At 40.1% G+C, this 15816-nt stretch overlaps 1 protein-coding gene across 1 annotated transcript in view; it reads left to right on the forward strand.

Moving 5' to 3' along the window:
• Positions 1-8553, forward strand: part of ercc5 (excision repair cross-complementation group 5) — a 93969-nt gene extending 85416 nt beyond the window's left edge. Inside the window, exon 27 of the mRNA XM_052026570.1 lies at positions 7252-8553. Coding sequence (XP_051882530.1) covers positions 7252-7806 — 555 coding nt within the window. The 3' untranslated portion in view covers positions 7807-8553. The remainder of the gene's footprint in view (positions 1-7251) is intronic.
• The last annotated feature ends 7263 nt before the right edge of the window (positions 8554-15816 follow it).

Below are 15816 nucleotides of genomic sequence, written 5' to 3' on the forward strand. Positions count from 1 at the left end.
CTATATTTTTAAAAGTACTTCCTTGGCTGTAAAGTGCATTGGACTTGCCAAGCTTGTCAAAGGTGTTTCACAAATTCAATGAAGCTCTAAAGGAGTTGAGTATCATAGTGAGTCAGGCTACAATTCTTTGTCATTCGAGTTTTAGTTTTAAGTCCAGGACTGTTGAATAAGGTAGTTTTCCCTGATGGGCTCATAAGCAAATTAGATTCTGATTTTTAATGAAGATTAGTTAGTACATCGAGATTTCCCCCACAATTCCCCTGGAATGGAGAAATAATTTCCCACAAAGGTTCATTTGAAAAACATATTCCAGCTTTTGAAGAAATTTTGATGCCAAGTCTCCTCCATGGTGTTTGACATATTGGACCATATCAAGATGATGGACAGCTGGTAGGACTGTCAGTTCACAGCGCAGCCTGTTCGTTTCAGACCTCCAAGTACACTCAGCCTGAAACAACCTGTAGATCAGATGTCAACTTATCTCTCCCCCCCCCCCGTAGTGTGCAAAGGTAATGCGGGTTATTTTATAGTATTTAAATACAAAATGTAATTAAATCTACCTGAATATTTTTAAATAACACAGATTATTGAAGACATTCTAAAACAGTTCAAAATCATTTTGTCATTCGAAAACAGCTGTCAAACTCTGACAGCTCACGATACCAAGTATTTTACTGCGAGGCATACCTCAGCCGTACACTGTCTGAGACCTTTTCCCATATTGAGCCTGCTCCGCTTTTTAGGACTTGTCTCTGGTTGGGAGGGTTGGTTTATTAAACCCTCTGTATCTACAAAGCAAAAGTACAGAATGGACAGATACTGTGGGTGGCAGGCCAGGTCCAGCAAATCCAGCATTTGTTGCAGGTAATCAACTTGTAATATTTACTTAAATTTTTAAAGTGTGGAAACCTGATGGCCAGTGTAATGGATGCATCTGATTCTCAACCAGAACGATATGAATATCAGTCTACATATCACAGGCCAGTTTGTTTTGGCCTACGATCGGTAGTATTAAATTTGATAATCCCTAAAAGAGATGTGGGGTTCAGGTATGTGATTAACCCCTGCTTGTTGATTGCACCGCCATGTCAATGATTTGGGCATGCAACCAGTCCTTCATGCTGTTCATTCATTAGCTGAATGCATCAGATGAGGACTAATATTATGCACTGATAGCTCCAATTAAAAATCAAACAGATGGCTTTGTCAACAGCTTATCCCTCCAGTAATTCTGGCATTACACTTTCAGAAATGTGTCCTTTGTCCAATCCATCCCACCCCCACCCTTTCTGCAATTTTAAACTAACTTGTATTTATCACTTTCCTAATTCTGATGAAGGGTCTTCTACTCTTCATTTTTTTCCACTCTCTTCCTCCCTCTCTATCCACTGATTCTACCTGACTTGCTTAGTGCTAGAGGCAGGTAAAAGACATTTTACACCACTTAAAAGACATTTGTAAATGAATAGGAAAGATTTAGAGAGATATGGGCTAAACACAGGCAAATAGGACTAGCTTAAGTATGCACCTTGGTCAGCATGGATGAATTGGAATGAAGGGACTGTTTCCCAGCTGTTTAACTCTGGGTGTGCCCTCTAGTTTTTAACATTTCCAGCCTGGGAAAAAGACTATCTACCCCATTTATGCCTCTTACAATTTTATATATTTGTATCTAAGTTTGTCCAATCACTCCATGTAGCTAATACTTCTAATCCAGGCAGCATCCTGGTGAATCTCTTCTGCACCCCCTCAGAAGCCTCCACATCCTTCCTATAGTGTGGCGAGCAGAACAGCACATAGTCCTCTAAATGTGACCTAACCAAAGTTTTATATAGCTGCAACATGACTTGCCAACTTTTAAACTTGAAGGCAAGTGTGCCATATGCCTTCTTGACCACCCTATCCACTTGTGTTGCCACTTTCAGGGAGCTATGGATTTGTACGCCAAGATCCCTATGTAAGTCAATGCTCCTAAAGGTCCTGCCATTTACTGTATACTTTTTATTGCATTTGACCTCCCAAAATGCATCACCTTGCGCTTGTCTGGATTAAACTCCATCTCAATATAGAAGAGTACACACAGTATGGGCCCTTCAGCCCACGATGTTGCGCTGACTTATATAAACATACTTCATGATCAATCTAACCCTCCATTTTTCTTACATCCATGTGCCTATCTAAGAGTCTCTTAAGTGTCCCTATCATATCAGCCTCTACCACCACCCTGGCAGTGCATTCCAAGCACCCACTGCTCTGCAAAAAAAAAAAACCCTACTTATGACATTTCCCCTAAACTTCTCTCCACTCACCTTAAACAGATGTCCTCTGGTATTGGCCATTGCCACCCTGGGGAAAAAAGTGCTAGCTGTCCACTCTATCCATGCCTCTCATAAGATTATACACCTCTATCAAGTCACTTCTCATCCTCCTATGCTCCAAAGAGAAAAGCCCTAGCTCACTCAACCTTTCCTCATAAGACATGTTCTCTAATCCAGGCAGCATCCTGGTAAATCTCCTCTGCACCCTGTCTAAATCTTCCACATTGTTCCTATAATGAGGTGACCAGAACTGAACACAATACTCTGTGTGGTCTAACCAGAGTTTTATAGAGCTGCAACATCACCTCACAGCTCTTGAACTCAGTCCCCCAACTAATGAAGGCCAGCACACCCTACACCTTGTTAACCATCCTATCAACTTGCGCAGCAACTTTGAGGGATCTATAGACTTGGACCCCCAAGATCTCTCTGTTCCTCCACACTGCTAAGAATCCTGCCATTAACTTTGTACTCTGCCTTCAAGTTCGATCTTCCAGCATGTATGACTTCACATTTTTCCGGGTTGAACTCCATCTCCTACTTTTGTCCAACTGTATCCCATCTATATCCTGTTGTAATCTACGACAGCCTTCTACAGTATCTACAACACCACCAACCTTTGTGTCATCTGCAAACTACTAACCCACCCCTCCACTTCCTCATCCAAGTCATTTATAAAAATCACAAAGAGCAGGGGTCCCAGAACAGATCCTTGCAGAACACCGCTAGGAAATGGCCTCCAGGCAGAATATGCTCCATCTACTACTACCCTCTGCCTTCTGTGGGCAAGTCAATTCTGAATCCATGCAGCCAAGGTTCCATGGATCCCTTGCCTCATGACTTTCTGGATGAGCCTACCATGGGAAACCTTGTCAAATGCCTTACAAAAATCCATATACAGCACATCCACTGCTCTACCTTCATCAATTTGTTTTGTCACCTCCTCAAAAAAACTTAGGCTCATGAAGCACCTCACAAAGCCATGCTGACTATCCCTAATAAGACTCTGTTTCTCCAAATACTCATAAATCCTGTTCCCTAAAAATCCTCTCCAGTAGTTTGCCCACCACTGATGTAAGACTCGCTGGTCTATAATTTCCAGGGTTATCCCTATTACCTTTCTTGAACAACGGATCAACATTTGCAATCCTCTGGTACCACTCTGGCCCCAGCATTCTCTTCCCTTGCTGCCCGTAATAACTTGCAGTATATCCCATTCAGCCCCAGGGACTGATCTATCCTAATGTTTTTCAGAAGCTCCAACACTGCTTCCTTCTTAACCTCGACATGCTTCAGCACATTATTCTGTCCTATGCTGACCTCACATTCATCTGTCCCTTTCTCCAGTGAACACTGAAGCAAAGTATTCATTAAGGACCTCCTCTGTCTCCAGGCACGTTTCCCCTTTTATCCCTGAGCAGTCCTACCCTCACCCTCGTCATCCTCTTGTTCTTCATGTACGTGTAGAATTCCTTGGGGTTGTCCTAAATTATACTTGCCAAGGCCTTCATGTCCCCTTCTTGCTCTCCTAAGTCCCTTCTAAAGCTTTTTTCTGGCTACCTTATAACTCTCAAGAGCCATGTCTGATTTTTGCTTCCTAAACCTTAAGTATGCTTCCTTCTTTGTCTTGACTAAATGTTCCATCTCTCTTGTCAACCATGGTTCCTTCACCCTACCGTCCTTTCCCTGTCTCAGTGGGACAGACCTATCCAGAACCCCATGCAAGTGTTCCCTAAACAACCTTCACATTTCTGCTGTGCACTTCCCTGAGAACATCTGTTCCCAATTTATGCTCCCAAGTTCTTGCCTAATACCATCGTAATTAGCCCTCCCCCAATTAAATGCTTTCCCATATTGTCTGCTCCTGTCCTTGTCCATGGCTATGCTAATGATCAGGGAGTTGTGGTCACAATCTCCGAAATGCTCACCCACCAAGAGGTCTGTCACCTGACCAGTTCATTGCCTAGTACTGGATTCAGTATGCCCTCTCCTCTCGTCAGCCTGTCCATATACTGTGTCAGGAACCCTTCCTGGACACACCTAATAAATTATGCCCCATCTAAACCTTTTGCATTAAAAAGGTGCTAATCAATATTAGGGAAGTTGAAGTCACCCATGACAACAACCCTGTTATTTTTGCACCTTTCCAAAATCTGCCTACTTATCTGCTACTCAGTGTCCCGGTTGCTATTGGGGGGGCCTGTAGAATACTCCCAGTAGAGTGATTGCTCCCTTCCTGTTTCTGACTTCCACCCACACTGACTCGGTAAACAATCCCCCCACGACGTCCTCCCTTTCTGCAGCTGTGATACTATCCCTGATTAGCAATGCCACTTCCCCCACCTCCCCCCTTTTTACCTTCCTCCCTATCCCTTTCAAAACATCTGAACCCTGGAACATCAAGCAGCCAATCCTGCCCTTGCGACAGCCAGGTGTCCGTAATGGCCACAACATCATAATTCCACGTGCAGATCCATGCTCTAAGTTCATCACCCTTATTCTTAATACTTCTCACCATTAAGCACATTTCAACCCATCCAAATGACTGCATTTATGGCCTATCCACTGTCTATCCTTCCTCACAGTCTGTCTGCACATTACATCTACCTTTATACCAACTGCTCTATCATCTGACCTAACACTCTGGTTCCCATCTCATCTGCCATTTCTCCACCCAAATTTCCAACTGATCTATCACCTTCCTCACTATCCACAACTCCACCAACATTCATATTGTCTGCAAACTTACTAATCAGACCACTTACGTTTTCATCCAAATCATATTGTGTAGAGATTCTTGCAGAACACCTCTGGTCACAGCCCTCCAGTCAGAAAAACATTCCTTCACTGCTACCATCTGTCATCTGTGACCAAACCACTTTTGAATCCATCCTACCAACTCACCATGTGACTTAATCTTCTGGATCAGTCTATAATGAGGGATCTTATCAAATGCTTTACTAGAGTCCATGTAAACAACATCCACTGCCCTACCCTCATCAATCATCTTCATCACCTCCTCAAAAAGCTTAGATCAAATGTGTGAGACAGGATCTCCCCTGCACAAAGCCATTCACAAATGCAAGTGAATCCTATCCCTAAGAATCTTCAATAATTTGCCTATCACTGATGTAAAACTCACTGGCCTATAATTTCCTGGATTATCCTTGTTACATAGGAACATAGGAACAGTATTGGCTATTCTCCAGGCTTCTGGCTAAAGAGGATACAAAAATCTCTTTCAAAGCCCCAGAAATCTCCTCCCTTGCCCCCCTCCATCAGTATCCTGGGATAGATTCCATAGGCCCTGGGGACTTGTCCACCTTAATGTTTTACAAGACAATCAATTCCTCTATAATATTAACATACCCTAGAAAATCGGCATAACCCTCCCGGATCTCACCATCATCTATGTCCTTTTCCTGGTTGAATGCTGACGCAAAGTACTCATTTAGGATCTTGCCCACTTCCTCTGGCTCCACGCCTTTGTCCTTGTGTGGCCCTACCCTTTCCCTAGCTACCCTCTTGCTCCTAATATGTGTATGAAATGCCATGGGATGCTCCTTAATCCTATTTGCTAAGGACATTACATGACTCCTTTTTGCCCTCCTAATTCCCTATTTAAGTTTTCTCCCTCTTCCTTTGTATTCTTCAGGGGCTTGTCTGATTTCAGCTTCCTAAAGCTTACATATACTATCTTTTTTTCTTTTTGACTAAATGTACAATATCTTTTGTCGTCCAAGGTTCCGAACCCTTTCGTGCTTATCTGTCATCCTTGGAGAAACATGCTGGTCCTGAAGTTTGACCAGCAGGCCTTTAAAAGACCCCCACATATCAGATATGGATTTGCCTCCAAACAGCTACTCCCAGTCTACTTTCCCCAGTTCCTGCCTAACACTGTTGTAATTAGCCTCCTCCCAAGTTAGTACTTTCACCTGAGGGCCAGTCTTATCTTTATCCATAACTGTCTTAAAACTTACAGAATTGTGATCACTGCGCCCCCACTGAAACTTTGATCACGTAGTACAAGGTCTGGTACAGTCCTTTCCCTAGTTGGACTATCTACATATTGTTTCAAAACACTCTCCTGGATGCACTAAACAAATTCTGTGCCACCTAAGCCCCTGGGACTTGGGGAGTCTCAGTCAATATTGGGGAAGTTAAAATCACCCATAACGCAAACATTGTTGTTTTTGTATCATTCCATGATCAGTCTATATATCTGTTCCTCTATATCCTGCTGGCTATTGGGAGGCCTGTAGTATAATCGCATCATAGGAACAAGAAAGGTGCAATCACTGATCTCTACCCATACGGCCTCGCTGGATGAGCCCTCTCTAAGTGCAGCTGTGACATTCTCCCTAATCAGTAATGCAACATCCCCACCTCCTTTACATCCTTCTCAATCCTGTCTGCAACATCTAAACCCTGGAATGTTGAGTTGCCAGTTCCTGCCCTTCTCTCAACCAAGTTTCTGTAATGGCTACAACACCATAGTTCCATGTACTAATCCAGGCTCTAAGCTCATCTGCTTTACCTGTTATACTCCTTGAATTAAAATAAATACACTTTGGAACATCAGTGCCGCCATGTTCATTAACCTGGTTTTGCCTGTTCTTCCTATTAGACTTGCTTGACTTAATTTCTACCTTCTCAGTCTCTCCACCTGTTGACGTACTGATCCTGTTCTCACACTTCTTGAAACACTAACAAACCACCCTAAAAGAATATTGGGGCTAATCCAGTTTGGGTGCAACCCATCCCTCTTGTACAGGTTCTACCTGCCCTAGCAGAGAGCCCAATGATTGATTAATTTTCTCTTCTATATTCACATTTTGTTTACGAAGCCAATTATAATATTCCTACAAGCACCACTGCTGATTTTTAGTTTTTAATTATGTGAATTATTATAAGCATTTAATTTCTTTTGCAGTCACAGCCACGTATTGACACCTTCTTCAGAGTGGAACAATACGAGAAGCAAGCAATAAAAAGCCAAAGGCTTCGCAGAGCTGTGACTTGTATGTTGAGGAAAGGAGAAGAAACTTCAACAGAGGCACAAGAACCGGTTGATGTACTGAAGGGGACTACTAACTCAGCAGAAAAGGCTCAGGAAGTTGCATCGGGAACCAAAAACATATCCAGTAATTCCCAACTAAAATGCAGAAAGAGAAAGCAGCCATGGAAATCTCCAGATCAGCAACCTGGAGGAGGTTTTATCGGAGCGATTCATCTGTCTGAAATGTCAAGCGACTCGGCAGAGGATGATTTTGAATTTGAGTCAAAAAAATATTCTAAAACAATGGGTTTTGTTAGAAACACTCCAGAAAAGATGATGAAAGATGGAGAAGACAAAACTGTCCATAAGAGCAGTAGCTCGAGTGAAGAGAATGAAGATGATAGTATGGTGACAGCTAAACCTGTGTTTGTAAACAAAAGAAGGATGAAAGGTCTTAAAATAAAGCAAAGGATGAAATTGAAGAAATAAGTATACAACAATTCCAATAGCCCTTTTCTGTAACTGGTATTTCAAGCCAATTTACAAGAATCTACTTAATTTGTTTCAATGGGTGAAATTTGAAGGCTTCTCTTAATACAAAGCTCTTCCAAAATCTGTTAATTCAATTGCTGCCTGATAGAGGCCAAAACTCTAATTGTAAATTGCTTGCATGTTGCTTAGTTGGATTAAATTGACAAGTACATTTGTCACATCCAACAGTGTTTGAAAGCCTTTTTAAGTGCTTGATTTACTCAAGTTTCTGGGTCTATGCCATTGGTTAAAAGCTGCTACTTTGAATGAGTGGTTATCATGTTTCAGAGTGCAAAAAAAAATCAACTATGTAGGGCAAATTAAAGGCATTTCCTTTAATGTCTACAGAAGACACAAACACGTGCAGCAGACAATAAATTGGAAAAGATGTGTGTGAATAGGTTATATTGATTAAAAGTATACTACAATTTTGTGGTCTTCAAGATATCTCCTGGGACAAAGCTATTGCCAAAATTTATTTAAGCAATAGATCAGGTTGCACATTAGCTAATCCACTGCTATTTTTTTTACACACACTCCTGTGTCTTGAAACTACTAAGTTTTGTGACATTCTGCAAATTAATTTACAAATGTGAACTGTTTTGGAATTTAGGTCTGTGGTTGATGGTTCCCTTTTTAGGAATTGGAAAATGATTGGCAATAAAGAAAGCACGCATAAACACAAGCAATATGTTTCTGACACTTTTGACATACCAGTGACAACTGCCTGAGGGAATATTTGGCTCTTATAGTGCAATGGTAATAAATGATGGCTGATTTAGTAGTACTCTTTATTCATTTAGCTTCATGCCTGCAAATCACTGATGGATAATTTCTGTATAAGTTGTTGTATTTCGATGTTGAGAGGTAAATACAATCCAAATGTTTGGTAGAAGATGACAATGAAGCTTTACAAATCTCTTCCTTGATTTGATTTTTATATATTGGCAGGCTAATACGAATGTGGAAGATATTTCTTTTTTCAGATCTATCTATTTATAAATTATATTATTTGTAGGAATTGTCTTGCATGCTCTCTTACTCATTCCTTGCTCTAAATCCTCAGTGCCTGCACTTCACACTCTTAGTTTTGTCTGTCTGGGAAAGTTTGTTGGGTGAGACAGTTAATAGCTCTTCACCCACGTAATTATTCTTGATGGACAGAGTACTGACAGACTATTCAGTTGCTCTCAAGGCAGTCCTAATGGATTAGAAATTGTTCGCAAAGTAATGGTGAGGCTAACATACTCTACATTTAAATGGTGAAGTGGTAGTTTCAGGCAAGGAGAGGACGTGTGATTAAATACAAATTGCCAAAAATTCCAGTCTGAGTTGCATTAACTTTATGCATTTCCTTGTCTATCTCTCCATTCATGTACAGTAAATGTTGTGACCTTGGTGTACATGCGCAGTATATTTAAATCCACCAGTGATTGAATGAATAATTAGTATAAGTGCATATTTAACAATTTAATTTTTGATGGACCAGAAAGTACTGATTATCTTTAAGCCAGTGATTCCATAGAGAACTACTGGCTGAGTGCAGAGTGTAAGCCAGACTTCTACACCTGTATCTTATAACATTCATTAGAAAGCAGTAAACAAAATTTAATTGGAAAAGTAAATACAGGTAAACAGTTGACTTTTTTCAAAAAACATCTTAATGTTGTTTTCAATGCTTAAATGTGTTTTAAGCAAATTTGTTTTAAACTTTTTTTATTCTCGTCTATTTGAACTATCTGAATTTCCTCCATTTCCCACACATCTGCTCTGACCACCTGTACTACCCAGACAGAACAGCAATAGAGTTACCTTGGTCCTCACTTTTCACCCCACCAGCCTCCGCATCCAATTCATCATCCTCTGCCATTTTTGCCAGCTCCAATGTGATCCCACTACTAGTCACATTTTCCCCTCGCCACCCCACCCCCTTTTCTGCTTTCCACACGGATTGCTCTCTTTGTGATTCTTTGGTGTGCTTGTCCCATCCCACCCACCCCTCTTATCCCTAGCACCTTCTCCTGCAAGCACAGGAGGTGTGATACCTGTCCCTTCACCTCCTCCCTCACCACCATCCAAAGACCTAAACAGCCCTTCCGGGTGAGGTAGAAGTTCATCTGCACCTCTTCCAACCTGTTCTACTGTATTTGGTGCTCATGAGGTGGCCTTCTCTACATTGGTGAAACTAAGTATAGATTAGCCAACCATTTTGTGGAGCACCTGCATTCTGTTTACAATGGCTATCTCGAGCTTCCAGAAATGCTATGTCCTTTTAACACTCCCTCCCATTCCGCACTGACTTGTCTGTCCTTGGCCTTCTTCACTGCCACAGTAAGGCCAAATGCAAATTGAAAGATCACCTCCTATTCCTTTTGGAATGTTGAATTTTCCAGTTTCAGGTAACCGACACTCCTCCATGCACACGCTCACCTTTCCACGTTTCTTCTTGCTTTGTTGAATCCTTCCATCCTCTTCCCCCACCTTGTTCCTTCTGCCTGTCATCCCATCACCATCTGGTTCCACCTATCACCTACCAGCCTCTATCATATCCCCCTTTGTACTGCTATATACTGGCAATCTTTCCTGTCCCCTCTCAGTCCTGATGCGGGGTCTTAACCAAAAATTTTGACTTGCACCTCTATAACTTTTTATATTAGATTCCAGCATCTGTAATCTCTTTTGCCTTGTCTTCATTTAATTCTAATACTTCTGGAAGTTTTACTTCAATCTTTTTAACATAACACTCCAAAAAAGCTTTTAAATGAAGTTTAAATTTGTGCCCCATGGTTTAGCTGTGCGCTTGCAGTTCTGCATACAGTATATAAAAATTCCCCATCTAACCAGTTTTACAAAAGCAATGTTAGTTTTCTCATAGAGTGGAAATTGTATAAAGTTAATCCAGAAAGCCCTTTTGCTCCATATTTAATGTATTAAGAATGACATAGAACCAGACCATTTTGAGGTGTTCATAGAGGAAAATTTTGATTTTTGGATTTACTGAAATAAGCTTATTGGATAATGGAGTTTGTTACACTTGTAAGCAATTATTAATTTTTAATATTGATCATCCAACATATTGCTGTTAATCTTTAGATGTCTTTCTTGATTAATAGAGATATTTTGAACTTTAATATCTCTAAGATTTCATGTTAGAATAATATACTGTAAATAATTAATATATTTACAATGTGCTGGGGAATTCCTGTAGTCATAGGAGATACACATTCTACTGGGCCTACAAAAATATTCAGTGATCCCTTTGAAAAGTGTCGTGATAAAGCTGATTAAATTTATTTTATACTTAAGTCTTTTTTTCTTTCTTAATATGTCTATTTTTGATCAAAAGGTAGACTGCTAATCTTGATCATGTAAGAATCTCACTAACTCTACATAAGATGGGAGTTAGCCCAACCAACAGTTTTTGTTTTCCTTTCCTCCTTTTGCGGGACCATCTCACTTTCAGGTAAGCCCTGCTCCCCATCTCCCTTTGATGCTGGGTTGACATGAGGATCAATAAATTTTGTTATAATCATTAAACCTGAGAGTCTGTGATAGGTACAGCAACACTTTCAGATGTGAAATTGATAGTAGTATAGTCTAAAAGTACTGGTGCATGATTAATTGGTTATTTTCTAACATAAGGTCATGTACATGGTGTTTCTAATTTGAGGTCAGAGGACAGGAACATGAAGTAACCCAAACAGATTCAAAAGCATAGAATACAATTTCCACTGTGCTATTTCATACTGTGAGGGTATCAGATACAAATCATAAACTTCAAGTTGCATCTTGATTTAGTGGTAACTATGCAGTGAGAAATGTAGCCCATCTTCAATTTCAGTCCAGACCAGAATCTAAACCCTCTGAGTTGTATTCCATGTTATGAGATTATTAATTTGCATCTAGTATCAAATGCTATGATTCTCAGAAACTCAGTGTATCTCAAAACATATCAGATTACATGCAGACTTTTAAGAAATCAGTCAGGTTAGTAAGGACTCCTACTTTCTCTAATTATCATTGTATCTAAATTGATCCCCTGAAAACTACACTGCAGTGCAGTTGACTAAATAACAATAGATATTTGGAGTCTTTTACTCTGGGATGTTTAGTGCTAGTTTGCAAAATATCTTTGTGGGCACATAATTTTTACCAATTTTAACTGGAAGCAATCACCCTTCTAAAAAGTAATTTTTATGTTAACAATGAAAACTGCTGGAAATACTTAACAGATCAGCAGCATCTGTGGAGGGAAAAAACCTTTCAGGTCAATGACCTTTCATTAGAATTAGGAAAGTTAAGAAGTCAAACATATTTTAAGTTGCAGTTTAGGGGAAAGATGGAGAGAACAAAGAGAATGTGATAGAATGGAGGCTCTGAGAGCTCCTTGTCACTAGTGGTGGCTGAGGGAGGTGGAAATCATTAATTAAAATTGATCTGTCTGGTATTCCCAGCACTTACTTTTTTTTCAGATTTTGAGCATCAGCTGTTTATTACATTTTGACCTGAGTTAGCCTACAATATAAATATAGTTGCCATTTTTACTGGCTAATTTTAATAGCAAAGTGGGCCAAAATAAGCTGGTTTTAATGTATTAGTTAATATTTTATCACATAAAACCAAGGAGTCCTAACAAGCCAAAAATGGATTTAGTAAGAAAGTGATCAAAAGAAGATAGCTAATTTTGTCGTCTTATCAGTAGTGACAAATTTGAGCACCATTCCAATATTTTATAGTGATGTTGGAATGTGATAGTTTGCTCCAGATCATCCGTGCAGGTTTGATCAGATTTTAAAACAGATGGATAATAGTGAAAAGTCCAAGATCAATTTATGTTGACATCTTTCCTGATTCGCAAATGGGTTGCAATAATAATTAGATAGTTATCGGATATATTAGATATATTATTGATGTTTCCACTGGGAAAAGTGAAATAAATGGATGTTAAAAATTGAAATACTAGCCATTTTCTTCCAGATCTCCACCTTTGACAGACATTCCCTTTTGTTTGTTACACCCTCTCCTGGGTTTTCCAGAGCAGTGTTGGCAAATTGCTCTGGAAACTCCAAGACGACGCTGGAGGATTGATAACCCAAAAAATATGGTTCTGCTGGATATGGTGAGTACGATATTAACACTTGGTTATAGCTACATAAAGCTAAATGGTGTTGGGATGTGAGCATCACTGGCAAGTTCAGATGCTATTACCTATCCCTAACTGCCCTTGAGAAGGTGGTGATGGGCCATCTCCTTGAAACACTAACATCCTTGCAGTAAAGGCATTCCCACTATGTTGTTGGGTAGGTCATCCAAGGATTTCAATCTAATAATGAAGAAAAATGATAATGAGAGGAAGGACCCTCTCCATGTCCACCCAGTCAAACCCCCTCAGGATCCTGCATTTCAATTATGTCCCCTTCTCACCCTGGGAAATTCCAGTTGATGAAAGTCTCGCTGTCTAACTTTTCCAATATAATCCAATCTTCTCATTCTGGGTACAGTTTTGTAATCTTCCTCTGAACTTATTCATTACAGAATATTAATTCATTATAAAGAGATTAATACTGTATATAGTATTCCAGAGGTCTCACCAGTGTCCTACATAACTGAATCATAACCTTATTACTATTATACGGTATTTAAGTCCCCCCACCAAGAAATGGTAACATTTTGTTAGATTTCTTAGTTACTTGCTTAACCTATATTCTAGCCTTTTGCATATCATGCACTAGGAGAGCCAGATCCCTCTGGAATGGGCAATTTCACATTTTCCCACATTATGCCCTATTTATTAGATCTCTGCCTCTTATTTAATGAAGCTACAAAGGGAAATAAACACATTAAGCCCTCTTCACGACTAACGTTTCTACCTATCTTTTGTCCTCGACAAATATAGCAACCATACTTTTGCTGCTTTCATGGAAAAAAAAACAGGGACTGAGTACTGAGACTTGTGGAGCTACACTAGTACGAGTGTACCAGTTATTAAAAGACTCACCAACTGTTGTGCTTTGCTTCCTGCCAACAGTCTAGACAGTGGAATCATTGCTTGAGGATAATCAGAGAATACTGTATACTGTTCCTTATGGCTGCAATGGCTCTCAGTCTGTGCATGCTCTGCAAATTTGCTGAGTTCCAGAGAAGAACTGTTCACTTCATGAACAGATAACTCTTGCCCAGTGAAAGGACTTTGATTTGTCGTAAAATACTGGAAATGCTCAACAAGTCAGGCAACTTCTCTGGAGAGATAAACAGTGTTAATTTTTCAGGTTGATGACCTTTCATCAGAATGACCTTTGATTTATTCTGATGGTTTAAATGCAGGTGCCATTGAAGACTGCTACAGGTTGACCATTCACAAACTAAGACACTCACCTGTGAGATGAATGTCTGAGGTCACACACTGGCAGTATACTGAGAAACTGAAATCCCTTTCAGTTAATGTAAATGTTCAAGTTCACAAGAGGCACACACAATGCGATGTACATGCAATCAATGTCACCAGGCACTGTGCACCATGGGGACCACTGAAATTCATGCAAACCCTTATGCTCACTGTCTGTGTTGCAAGAAGGAAAGAGATAAAGTTGCCTATATACAAAGAGCCTCAGTGAGCTCCTTTATGCAGCTGTATACTGCAAACTATAAAGTTGATTTAATAGCAACTACTGGAAGGGCACAGGTAGAAGGGAAATGATCAATTTGACACTTGCAATGAAATTTCTATGGTGCCTGCAACAGCTGGCAGATTTCAATCGTAATCTTTAATAAAGTGAAGATGTCTCAAACATTGGTCCATGGTGATAGTTGAGGTAAAAGAATTGCTCCCAAGTGATCTTCAGCCTGCTGCTAAGATCTCCTCCTCTCCAGGAACTTCTGCCCCCTTGTAGCCTTTCTTCATTCTTTCAGGCATGCTCAACTCCAGCAGGAAGTCCTCCCAAGTTATCCACATGTGGAAGAAACCAGTTTCAACTCAAGATTTTAGATGAATAATAAAATACCTTCAATGCTGGCCAAATCATTTACCATCAACTAATCCAGTTTCAGACAAGTATTGGAGAGCTCCAAAAATGTGTATCATTACATTAGCAGCCAGAAAAAATAATCAACTAACCTGTAACTAACTTGACTCCTTTAAGTACTGTGTTATGTTTAATATTGTGTTCAGCTGTGCAAGGTTAAGAGAAGGCATTGCCTGACATATCACATTTGATGACAGTATTTCACCATCAACATCATAGCACCATGGATACTGAGCATTCCTGCACAAATTCCTCAACCAAGATGGCATTAAACACACTCCCCACTGGAACAAGGGTGTCCATGGCACCACTTCCTAGTGCTTGGAGACCACAAGAAAAATATTCCATCTTTCAAGTTCACATAAGAGTAAGCAGTCTGAATGTATTTGTTGTAATTGAAACAGAGGGAGCAAAATAGATAAATAGATAGCTCCATAAGTCATAAAACCTCTTCACATCCATGTCTCATTTGTTGAAGAAAGATTTGGCTGGCTTTCATATTCAATAATAAAACAATTCCTGGCTCATACATTCAGAAACCTATGCATTTTCATTCCCACAAACGTGACCAGGATGCAAGAAACTTATTATTTGTTTTGGGCAGACGTTGACCTAGCAGACAGTCCCATGTTAGACTGGCCATCCAGTAGAACATATGTTCTCAAGCTACTTTTGCTGTATCCTACTTCAGAGAGATTTATTTTTCTGCACCTCAGCTTCGCCACCCCATCCACCCAACCCCTATTTTACTATTTATTCATTTTTCAGAATTAGTGTGTTGCTGGCAAGGCCAGCATTTATTGCCCATCCCTAACTGCCCTTGAAAAGGTGGTAATGATCTGCCTTCGTGAACTCCTGAAGCCATTCTGGTGAAGGTACTGCTAGACTGCTGCTGGGGAGAGAGTGCCAGGATTTAGCCTCAAAAATGATGAAGGAACCACAATCT

This window comes from Pristis pectinata, chromosome 11, assembly GCF_009764475.1.
Source record: "Pristis pectinata isolate sPriPec2 chromosome 11, sPriPec2.1.pri, whole genome shotgun sequence".
Taxonomy (NCBI): Eukaryota; Metazoa; Chordata; class Chondrichthyes; order Rhinopristiformes; family Pristidae; genus Pristis; species Pristis pectinata.